We start from the raw sequence: 11,914 nt of genomic DNA on the forward strand, positions 1-11,914 counted from the left end.
TTAAAAAAAAAAAAAAAAAAAAACACAGTTTAGACTTATTTACATCAGCAACTCCAAATGAGTTCAGACTGTTAGGGGAAAAAAAAAAATGAAGACAGCACTGAACTCATTCCACTTTCACTGGGTTGCACGAAGCGAGAAACTCGAAGAACAGACGGCTGTGTGCCTCTGCCACGGCAACCCTGCAGGCATTCTCCTCCCCGCCTCTAAAGGCGTATGGCACTGCAGAGGGCATGTGCCAGAACATGTGAGTGGGGAAACAGCTCCAGAAAGGCAAGGCAGCAGCACTGCAAGTGCCAGGTGCGCACCACCTGGTCCATTTTGAACCTTTTCTAAACTCCATCGCTCCCCTTTTTTTTTTTTTTGGCCTGGGCTTTCTTTGTCATAAGGCCGAGCTTAAAGAACAGGGTGAGGTTTTATACTTCAAAATAATATCAAACTATCTTGGGTGACTTTCAGGTTTTTTTTATTGGTTTTTGGTGCGATTTACTATTTTTTGCTGTTGCAGAAAACAGAAAAACGATAGTTTAGTATTTATATGCCATATTTTAGTTTACTGAGATTACACTGGGACAGAGGAGCTAAGCAAAGTATTGAAATGTATACAATAGTGTTTGGGACCTGTGCTATAATTGTTTAGATTAGACAAGGAGAGGGGGGGGGGATAAAAAGGAAAAAAAAAAAAAAAAAATCACATTGATACATATATTCCCCTCATCTTAAAACATACACACGCCCAACCACAAATAGTACAAATGATTAAAAAACTTGCACTCTGAAGAATAAAAAAGCAACAAAAACAATTGATACATAAAATATAATACGCATTTTACAGTACGGACTGGTTTCTCCACTCTTACTCACACCAGTCCATCACAACCAAAGATATAACACTTGTCATAGAAATACCTACAAAATTACATATTTCTTAAAAAACAGGTGACATTAAACATGGCATCTATTGAGCTATGGTGCCCCCACCCAATGCAACAATTTTCACATGATTTGAAAGTTTTGAGGCAAGAATGAGTATTAGTTTTCAATGTTAAGGTTTGAAAACCTAAGTGTCTTAGTACATTTGTCCTTAGAGAATAAAACAATTATGTTCAACAACTTCCCAACCAGCAACATTAGTCCCCGGACAAGCATTTCTATAAACACAAGACTACTGGGGGTAGGGCACAGGCCACAAGAAACAGAAAGTTACATATATTTGAAAATAAAAGAGTATACTGTCCAAAATTTTAAGTAATAAGGGGAAAGTCACTTAGAGGAAAAAAAAAAAAATATGTTACCGTTGAGATTAGTTCACTCTTACTCGTTTGCATTCATTATCGCAGCACAAAAAAAAGTTACGAAAATACGTAATGAATGTGTTTTTAGAGGATAGAGATGCTACTATAACAACAAAGGTGCTACCAAATAGTCCCATAATCTAAAATATTCTTCCCCTTTGGAGAAACCATGTTTCAGATCCATGTCCTTAATGGATGTGTGTTTTGTCTTTTCTTTTTTAGATACAGGCTTAATGTTCATGTTGTTATAAGAGGCACTCCCTTGGCTGAAACCAGAGACCATCTGTATAATGAGTGTGTGACTGTAAATATGTAGTGGATTCAAAGCAGAAATTCCACTGTGCATTAGGGGTCTCTAGGGTTTTTAAAACTCATCAGTTTTGACGGTCATATTTTCTTCAGAGTGAAAAATACTTAGTGCCTGTACTCTGCAATGCCACCTGATCTTTCCATATAATACTCTCCTTTCTGAGAATAAGTCCCCTTTGGTGTTTTTCGTCCTCCACCAACTCGTCTACAGGCAAATTTATGCCTCTGTAGCAGGGCAGCATTCCAGAACCGTGAGGGGCATTGGGGGCAAGAGAAAGATCCTTGGGAAAGGTGCCGAGCCCGATGGCGAAGAGCTGAGAGGAGCCTTCGAGAGCGCTTACCACAGACTATACAACGCAGGCGAGCCCGACAGCCATGTTTCCTTGGGGGGTGCCTTATCACACGGTGAACCGAATGGGTTATCCGTCGTGTAAAGGTGGTGGACGGACAGATAGGGCATGTAAAGAACCTTAAGGGAACCATCAAAGACCTCAAACCTCTCAATTTCAGCCCACCCACACGCCATGTACCAACCCCTAAATTAATCCCAATTCCTCCTGTATACTTGGCCCACTTTAACTGGGCTATCCACCTTTTCCGTTTAAGTTGCTGCTGAAGCCTGCTTTTTTTCCTCTGCAAAAATCTACGCCATCTTGCGGTCTCAAATTCAGTGAACCCGCCAAACAGCTGCCCCCCACCAACGAATCTAATTTTTTTCTTTTTTTTTTTCTTTTTCTGGGCAACATCTCCATGCGCCTGTACAAGTTGATGATGTAGATGCTGGGGCTGCATTTGAAAAGAGTGCTGCTGGTGGTGGTACTGAGAAATGTGGAGTGGAGAGGATGAAATGTGGATATGAGAGGGAGCAGAATGAATGGGGTTTCCTGTAATCCCTTGATAAATCTGTTGTGCCTTCCCGCTTACAGGCTGCTGATGGGAAAGGGGCCCTATAGAGGAGTGTGAGTAGTGAGGGTGTTGAGGGTGGGACGGGGCATTGGTATTCGAACTATGAGGACCTGACTCTGGTGTGTAGAAGAGTGGGGAATAGCCAGCAGGTTGCTGAGGGTGAAGATGCTGTGTATGAGCAATGTTTGAATGTGTTTGCTGCACACCATGACTTCCATTGTCAGGAGCCAGACTAAGGAGAACATTAGTGGCAGCCTCACTTTCTGTTAAGGATGATGCATTTCCACCAGACCCACTTCCTGTTGGCTGGGTGGTTGGTCCAGCGCGTGCTAAACCATGCTGAGATAAGCGATGTCTCGTCAGACTGTTGGAGTAAGCAAAGGCTTTTCCACACACCTCACATGAAAACAGTTTCTCCCCACCATGTTCATGAATGGCTTGGTGATGAGCAGTCAAATGGAAGTGATGGCGAAATGACTTCCAGCAAATTTCACACGTATAAAGCTTAGGAGGGGGCTGGTTGGATGTGCTAGCATTGGATCCTTGAGCTTTATTTTGAGAATAAGGGTAATATGATCCAGGGGCTGTCTGACTGCCATCTTGAGGAACTGTTCCTCCTTGATTTGCCGAAGACTTGGTTTTACTCCGTCTTGGTTTGAAATCCCCTCTGAGGTGCAGCTTTTCATGTCTTTTCAGACTTTGTGCATACCCAAAATCTTTTCCGCAAAGGGAGCATTTGTAGTTCTTCTCTCCTGAATGAACAGTCTGATGTTTAGTAAGATGGAAAGGCTCTCGAAAATCTTTGCCACAAACATCACAATGGAATGGCTTTTCTCCTGTATGAACACGCTCATGCCGGCGGAGGGTCTCGCGTCTGCCAAAGCCACGCCCACAAACAGTGCATAAATAAGGCCTTTCTGCTCCATCCCCACGAGCCCCATTCTGGTTATTCCGCCTACGCTTTACACCCTCTCCAGAGATACCACCAGGCCTAGGTTCCCTCTTTTGTCTGGGCTTCCTTGGCCGCTTCGGTTTGGCATTAGATGTGGCATTTTGTGAATTAGGCTGCTGCTGCTGCTGCTGCTGCTGAGCAGGATGAGACAAAGGCATCATGGATCCATTCAAACACTCGTCATTTCCCCCATTTCCTGCAGATGTAGAAGATGGGCCACCCAAAGACGCAAAACCAAGACCCCCTAACAAACCTCCAATTATATCTCTTCGTTCCTCTCTTCCCCCACTGTTGTTTATTTCAGGCAAGACAGAGGCAGCAGCAGCTGCAGCTATCGCAGACATGGCACTGCTGGTAACTTCATCTTCTGAGTCATCTAGAAGAGAAGAAAGAGGAAGATGTGGCTGCTGTTGGTGATGGTGATGCTGTTGCTGATTTGGAGGGTGTGGGTGAAGTGTTGGAGCTAGGGGGGCTTTTCTGAGGGCAGGGCCTGACATGCTGTTAGTACAAGAGCCATCTCCAGAGTATGAGGTCAGCGTACCCTGTGGTCGACGATAATCGTCAACTCTATAGGATGTTTGGTAGGGATCTCTTGAATATGCCGAATTATATTTCCCTTCTGGTTTGTCACCAGTATTTGGATTCCCTCCTCTCCCCTGTGGATACAGGCCATCACAGGACATCTCTGTCGCACCTCCCTCAGCTTTCTCGTAACCCAATTCTTTTTCATCTCCTATTTGTCCACCTTGGTATTCACTACCTTCCACCTTGTCTTCGGAACTCACTGAACTGCCATCACTGCTTCTCGAACTTGATCCCCTACCTGGTTTGCCACATGAGCCAGAGGCAGCATGGTTAAGCAAAGAGGTACTCTCTCTAAAGCAGCGATCACAAGCTGGACAGCGGTAAGGTTTATCCTCATGAATTTTCTCATGTCGAGTAAGAGATTCACGCCGGTTAAAAGATCTCTCACAGGTAGAGCAAGCATATGGTCGCGCACCAGAATGTATAACACCATGCTGAAGGAGATGCCCTCGTTTCTTAAAACCTTTCCCACATTCACTGCAACAGTATGTCTTATCTGGACTTGGACATGAAGAGGAAGGATCTGGATTGGACTGATTTGGTTCATGTTGATGATGGGCATTTTGCTGAGATATGCCATCTTGTGTTGAGTGAGGGAGACTTGTGTCTGTCTGATGTTGATGCACCGTATTTGGAGTTGTGTTAACGCTGCTATTGGGACCATTACCCCCTTCTGCGTGGCTACGTATGTGTCTACGGAGACTAGGGAGGTGTGTGAAAGATTTGCCACACTCACCACAGTGATAAGGCTCAGGCTGAGTAACAGTGGGAGTCATTGCGGACTGATTATCAGATTTGGGTATCTGTGAAACATTTGTTACCAACACAGAGGCAGAATTTGAGGAGGGGGCAGAGGAAGAGACAGTTGAAGAAGAGGAGGAGGACGGTGTTGAAGAGGAGAGGATTGAGGAGGGGTCACTACCAAGACCTCTCATACCAACCCCTGCACCTCCTCCAACAAGGCCAGAAGACCCATCATGGCCATGTGCCCCAGAGCTGCTATGGCAGTTAGTACTGCTACTACTACCACTACTGCCATCAGTTTTCCTCTGGGGCAGGTATCCGGCCATTGCTTTCTTTCTCCTGCTGCCACTACCTCCGCTTCCTCCAGCCACAGATGTACCATCCCCTTTCCCATCATCCTTTGGGGCAGAGAGATGAAGTGGAAGTGGGAGAGGAAGACCAGCTTCCTGTTGCATTAGGGAAGCTAGCTGATTGGAGGAAAGAACAGGGATGCCTTGAAAATCAAACCCACTGAGTGGCGATGGTTGAGGGGCAGGATGAAGAGGGTGATGTGGATGGGCATGGCTGTGTGGGTGAGACAATGCATGTGGTGGTAGCTGCTGCTGTTGCTGCTGAGGCTGAGGGGTTGGGTGGCCATGTGTGTGAGAGGGGTGAAGTGCTGGGGGAGGAGCTAGACCTGTGTTTGAGTCTGTAAGACCAAGATGATTATGGGGACCCTGCTGAACTAGGAACTGCTCAAGGCTAGCATTGGTAGGCATTCCAGAAAGGAAGTATTGGTTGGCTGCAAGCATGCAACTAAATTGCTGGTGTAAACTACGTGCCTCAGACTGAGCCCCAACCAGTCCAGCTACTGTACTGCTGCTGGTAGCAGGGTTATTGGAGGTGGTGGTCGAACTGGAGGGAGAAGGTGATGATGAAGATGGTCCAGGCGATGGTTGAGGCACAGAGAGACCAGGGTGCAGGGGTGGTGGTGGTGGTGGGGGAGCAGATGTTACAACTCCTCCAATCACTCCAGAACCACCAGTACTACTACCTCCTGCAAAATCAAACCGCCCCATCCCTGAGTGAAGTTGCTCCTGTGCTAGAGCAGCCTCTGCAGGGTGAAAAGGACGCAAAAATTGTGGGTATCCAGAAGCTGAACTGCCAGTGCTGCTCATCTTGCTAGATTTGCGAGAACTTTGTGAGGAAGAAGACTGCGTTTGCTGGGGGATGGGTGGAGGTGGTGCACTCATTTTGGCAAAAATCGACGAGGAATCTGAAAATGCATTACTTCTAGATCCTTGAAGGGAACCTAGGCCAAGCCCAGAGAGGAGAGCTCCAGAGGCCTCACCCTGTTGTTGCTGCTGCTGAAGCTGTTGCTGGTGTTGAAGTTGCTGTTGGTGCTGCAGCTGTCGTTCAAAACCTAGGCCTTTGAACTGATGAGCCTGATGCCCACTAAGCATTTCTAAAATGTCCATAGGGTACTTTCCGAACTGGAACATTTCCCTCACTGTTGAGGGACACTCCTCTGGTTCCTTCTCGTTCCCTTGTTGCTGCAGTAAAAAGAACACAACTACTTAATTAAATGATATGCAAAAAATGATGGTGCCATTTAGTGCCAGTGATATTTAACTCACAAAATTCACAAAACTCTACTTCTATTGATGTGCATACTCTCAATTATTCAACAGGTCTACTTTCAATCCTAGCAAAAAGATGTACTCATGGTAAAACATTGGAAAATCTAAGCCATTTAAAACAGTCATTTACTTTCATCAGTGCATTTGTATGTATAACAGTATAAATTTAATTTAAAATTTGCTGCTCATAGTAATCTGAAATCTTACCGGCGAGGGAATGTTCTCTTACTTATTTATCTCACAGGCATTTAAAGAAATGGTCCCCATTTGTGTGTTCCTTATTAAATGCTGTCCTTGCAGTTCAGTTCAAATCACAGTGAAAAAGCAAACGACGCAATGCCAGAACATCCACTGAATGGGATGAAGTCCCAAGTTGGAAGACCAAGAACACAGCAGCGATATGATCCAGTAGTTTTTGCCTCTGTCTGCCGTCAGCAACCTCATTCTAATAATTAAAAAAAAAAAAAAAAAAAGCACAACAAGATCAATATATATAATTCTGATGATATAAATTATAAAGATGTATTCAGTAGTCCACAGATGCATTACTGCTCAGGCTGCAAGAAACAAAGATTTATTATTTCTTGCGGTGGGGGGGGGGGGGGGGGGGGGGGATTAATGTTATCTTGTGACTGACCAACATGACTCTTAGGAAGCCCAATACAAGTAATGACTTTAACAATTAAAAGAAATCTACCCCATAATTATAAGACTATCATGAGCACCAACTATGCAAACTCCAGTTAAATTAAAAAAAAAAAAAAAAAAAAATACTGCCCCATGTGTTCACAGACACACTATATGGCCAAAAGTTTATAGACACCTGACCTTCACATTTATATGTGCCTGTGGAAAATCCCATTCCAGATTTATTCCCCCTTTGCTGTTATAATAACCTCCACTATTCTGAGAAGCTTTCCACTAGATGTTGGAGCGTGGCTGTGGGGATTTGTGTTCATTCAGCTACAAGAGCATTAGTGAGATCAGGCGCTGATGTTGGTGAGGAGGTCTGGGGTTCAGTCGGTGTTCCAGTTCATCCCAAAGGTGTTCAGTGGGGTTGAGTTCAGGGCTCTGTGCAGGACACTCGAGTTCTTCCACTCCAACCTTCACACACCATGTGTTCATGGAGCTCGCTTTGTGCACAGGGGCATTGTCATGCTGGAACAGGTTTGGGCCTCTTAGTTCCAGTGAAGGGAAACTGTAATGCTACAGCACACAGAGACATTCTATACAATTGTGTGCTTCCAATTTTGTGGTAACAGTTTGGGGAAGAACCACACGTGGGTGTGATGGTCAGGTGTCCACATACTTTTGGCCATGTAGTGTGTAATGTCTATAAAGGTTCTATGCATGGTGAACTTCTGAATTTTTGCCTTTCACTAGTCTAAATTTTTTTTTATAACCAAACTGTAAGTTGACATTATTGGTTTAAATGTCTTTCACAGACATGTTGGTCTATTTTTAACTCATTCCTATATGCTCACAATGCCATACAACTACCCGCTGACCGTGGCACCAAAGCCCTCTCTACCCACAGGGACCAGAGCAGCAGCGATTTTAATCCTTTTAATCTGTCCAGCTCTCTCACCTCCTCATCTGTACACTATGGAAAACAGAGAGAGGGTTCCAAAGCTTCACCGTTCATGCTAATACCACCATGGCTGATCAAAGCCATTGTGTGCTGGTCATGTCTTAGATAGCTAACTAGCCTAGAGTTGGTTGTCAGCCACGCCTCCTAAGTCAATGCACGTGTGTCATACATCATGTCTGTTGTCCCTGCTACTTCTACATTGAAATTCAAAATTACAATTTCCAGGGAGAATCTCAAATTCAGGACACAACTAGGTGGTGTTGTACATTTCCGGTAGACATGCATCTTAAAAACCACATCTGTGTAACGAGGCTCGATATGTCTAAAGTACTTTGACCATGATCGTCAAAAAAAAAAAAAAAAAAAAAAAAAAGTTTGGAGGCCTAATTCAGCCCATCTCTAGATTTATCGTTAATATGATGTTGAAAATGGTGAGTGAGAAACTTCATTTCTGCTTGAGTGACTCACCAGAATCACTATGCACATCACACATACATCAATATAACCATATGTAATGCTTCGCGGTGTACGTTGCCTGTTGTGAGCACTGGGTCCATAAGTCTAAAATTACTCAAATTTAAATACACTACTATAAATAAAACTTACTAAAAAGTGTACTGGGAAATACATCCTATTCAGTGTTAATGTACTCAGAAACAGCTCAGAAAATAATCCATCAATAGCCCTTTATATATGCTTCATATCTGCAGTAGTATCATTGGTCAATGTTTCATGAAAAAAAAAAAATCTCAATATAAAAGATATTAGAAACACAAGCACTGTTAGGAGCTTCTATGATAAACGTCATACTTCAGACATAGTGAGGTATAAAGCATGTAAAGTTAACACCAGTTGGAAGCCTGACTGAGGTTTGGCTTCAGGTTGTAAGTCGTCAGTGTAACATTGTGAAACAGAAACCCAAAGTCAAAAACAAGTCACATTTATTTCGTGAATGTCCAGGCAGGAGAACTCACCACACTCGTGTGCTTGTGCTGAAGTGCTCAGTGTCGGGGCTCTTACTCCGCTTACTCACAGTTTTGTTAGCTCGGAAGAGAATGAGGGACTGAAGGGAATGAAGGCTTTTTATAATCACATCCCTCAAAAGTACAAAAATACTTCAAATGCTGATAAGTGAGATTTTTTAAAAATGTATATATTTATATAGATATCAAAATTCCAAGCAACTCAAAAGCGTAAAATGATAAATGATACGAACCGTGTCTTGGAAAACAAGTTATTTATGGGAGTCTAAAAATAGTTTTTAAAGTATTATATAGTGATTTAAGTGATTTTAAACCCTGAATATGGATAATGTGTGCAGTGCGTTCGCTCATTAGCCAGCTTGCTATCTCTCTATCCCTCTCTCTCTCTCTCTCTATCTCTCTCTCTCTCTCTCTCTGTAGCTAGCTAACGTTAGCTAAATAAACACGGTATTCTGTTTCAGGCTTCATCGCTGCACCATTAAACCATCCGACCTGATATGTTGCATACGTTTATGTACAACCAAGTCCTCTTAGAAAGTACAACATGAAAGGAGTTATATGCATAAAAAGAAAAAAAGGCGCCGAAACGTACATGTACACAAAGGCGGTTTCCGATTTCAGGTTAGCGGGTCATTTTTCCTCATCCTCCCGTCGAAAACAGTTTCAAAGGCCTCTCCATTGGCCCGAGAGCTCTGTTGTCGCCCCGTTAACCAAACCCAATTTCCGCTCGGTTAGCTGGCTAATGCAAACTGATCGCTTTACGCTGCGACCTAGTTTCGGTCGCTTAACCGTGTATTAATCGAATACGTCCTTCGTAGGATTTCTCCTTTGCGTTAATCAGTAGTATTAGCCAAATATTTTCCCCCACTGTGTCATTTTTTTTAATGTCCCCGTCTTCCTGTAGGCGCTTATGTTCGTTTCACAGTGGTCGTTTCCGGGCAGTGATACAGTTCCGGCCAGTGTCGCACGATAAAGCGTCCGGCTGCGCTCATTTTGCAGCGCTGAAATGTACTTACTCTGCAGGATTAAAAAGTACAAATAAGAATGCTTGCGAGTTGATTAAAATTATTACGCGAATTATTTTACTTTTTTTTGGTAGTGGTGTTTTTTTTTTTTTTGGCTTGTAATATAAGTAAAAAAAATTGTATCATAAAGTCGAAGTCCATACAAGTTGACATGGGGCAGACTTGGGCGATAAATATTCAAAAAACAAACCAAAACAAAACAAAGTGCACCCTCAGAAAATAAAATAAATAAATAAATAAAACTCTGTACAGAGTTTATGAAACTTTTAAGGCGTAAATATATGGCTCGGGCAAATTTATTTTATATTTATAAATTTATAACGTCCATCTTGCAAATGCAGCCCGACACTGATAAAACTATGAACGTGTTAATGTTATGATAACCGAATGTGGAAAAGAAAACACCATTAAACCAGTTGTTTGGAAGGAAAGCGTGACATAAATAAAGGGGAAGAGAGGGCAATAACGTGGTAAAGCTACGTTTTGTGATGGTAATAGTGCACCCAATGTCACAGCTCCGAAGCCATTTTACCCACAAGCTGCTGCTGTTCCCCTGTCTGAAGCACTCGCTTGACCCTGCCCCTCAAAATGGCGCATGCCAGTGACGCCTCGTTTGTTTCCTTGTGGAGAACAGAAACACGTGATGCACCTTCAAGAAAACTCGGAATGCTCGTCCTGCTCACATTAATCACATTATAACACCACATATGTCCAACTTCACTAGGTTTTGTACAAATACACAACGTGACTGCATGCAAAATCCTACAAGCATCAAAGCTCAGTGGCAGATTAAACTGAAAGGTCTAACTTAAGGGCGGATCCAAACAATATACTCCAGCAAGCTCACCCTGTTTATTACACTATTACTATTTTAATCCACTAATTCTCTTCATGCATTTGTTTGTGTGTAAGTAAATCATTTTACATGACATATTATGATGTATGTTTTTGGATGATTTCTCTTAGGAAGGAATTGTGTGTAATTTTAAAAACATGCCCTTTTAGTATTGCAGTAGAAAAGCAGCAAGTTCTGGATTAAAGAAACAGATACTGTTTTTTTTTTTTTTTTTTTTTTTTTTTTGCATTCATCTTACTGTCCTGTACTACAGTACTACATTTATGATATAGATTTTTTTTTTAAATTCATGTGTATTACATGTCAATTGAGAGTAGGCTGCAAATGTAATCACAATTTTATGATGTTGTTATTATTATTATTATTATTATTATTATTATTATTATTATTATTCAAGTTTCAAGGTTCTTTATTTGTCACATACATATTACATACATGTGATGTATTAATGTAGTGAAATGTTTTTCCTTAGTGCCTCATCCCACAGTGCAACAGTGATACATAATAAAACAGAATATAATAAAAGCAGAATATATTACTGGTAGTAGTAGTAGTAGTAGTATTTACTGCAATCCACAAAGAACACATTGTAAAGGGCTGTAATAACAGAATATCTTAAAATGTGGCAATGAACAAACCACTGAAATTGCTTTACCTTGGTAGGTGTGTGTGTGTGTTTGTGATCAGAGTAGGAATGCCGAACGAAAACTAATAAACAGGTAGAGATGAGTGCAGTTATGCAGAGCGCTGGAAAAATGCAGAGAAGTGAGAATGTAAGTGAGCAGGAAAGAAAAGAGGGAGATATGTTGGCAATAGCTATCATATAATCTTGAGATTTACAGTGTGGAGGAAGGAAACCAGGTAGGAAACCAGATCTGGTGTAGCCAGGGCATGTTGAACATACCTAGATTATCATAACAATCATTTTGATTTATATAGAGCCTGACTCCTACTGAAGGACACAGTTTAAAAGTAAACAAGCACAAAAGCATTTGCAACCTTGCTGAAAAATCCAGTTTGGTCAGACAAACTGGTAAGATCATCTGTGC

At 42.3% G+C, this 11,914-nt stretch overlaps 1 protein-coding gene across 4 annotated transcripts; it reads right to left on the reverse strand.

The window, feature by feature from the left end:
• Positions 1-449: 449 nt before the first annotated feature.
• znf865 (zinc finger protein 865) lies at positions 450-10,877 on the reverse strand. Of its 4 annotated transcripts, none has more exons than XM_053231289.1 (4): positions 9,577-10,877; positions 8,976-9,064; positions 6,640-6,855; positions 450-6,323 (listed from the first exon to the last, which is right to left on the reverse strand). In XM_053231289.1, exon 4 carries the CDS (start codon positions 6,270-6,272, stop codon positions 1,710-1,712), a length of 4,563 nt encoding a protein of 1,520 aa, XP_053087264.1. In that variant the 5' UTR covers positions 6,273-6,323; positions 6,640-6,855; positions 8,976-9,064; positions 9,577-10,877; the 3' UTR covers positions 450-1,709. The 4 variants fall into 4 exon arrangements, with proteins under 4 accessions (XP_053087264.1, XP_053087262.1, XP_034157435.1 ...); XM_053231287.1 differs by having other exon boundaries at positions 6,618-6,855; positions 9,577-10,874; XM_034301544.2 differs by lacking the exon at positions 9,577-10,877 and adding an exon at positions 9,218-9,570 and having other exon boundaries at positions 6,618-6,855.
• Between the last annotated feature and the right edge of the window lie 1,037 nt (positions 10,878-11,914).

The sequence above is a fragment of the Pangasianodon hypophthalmus genome, chromosome 29 (genome assembly GCF_027358585.1).
Source record: "Pangasianodon hypophthalmus isolate fPanHyp1 chromosome 29, fPanHyp1.pri, whole genome shotgun sequence".
NCBI classification, from domain to species: domain Eukaryota; kingdom Metazoa; phylum Chordata; class Actinopteri; order Siluriformes; family Pangasiidae; genus Pangasianodon; species Pangasianodon hypophthalmus.

What these genes read in the sequence shown, in the direction of transcription:
- znf865 (XM_053231289.1), bottom strand. Translation starts at nt 6,272, where the DNA reads ATGTTCCAGTTCGGAAAGTACCCTATGGACATTTTAGAAATGCTTAGT.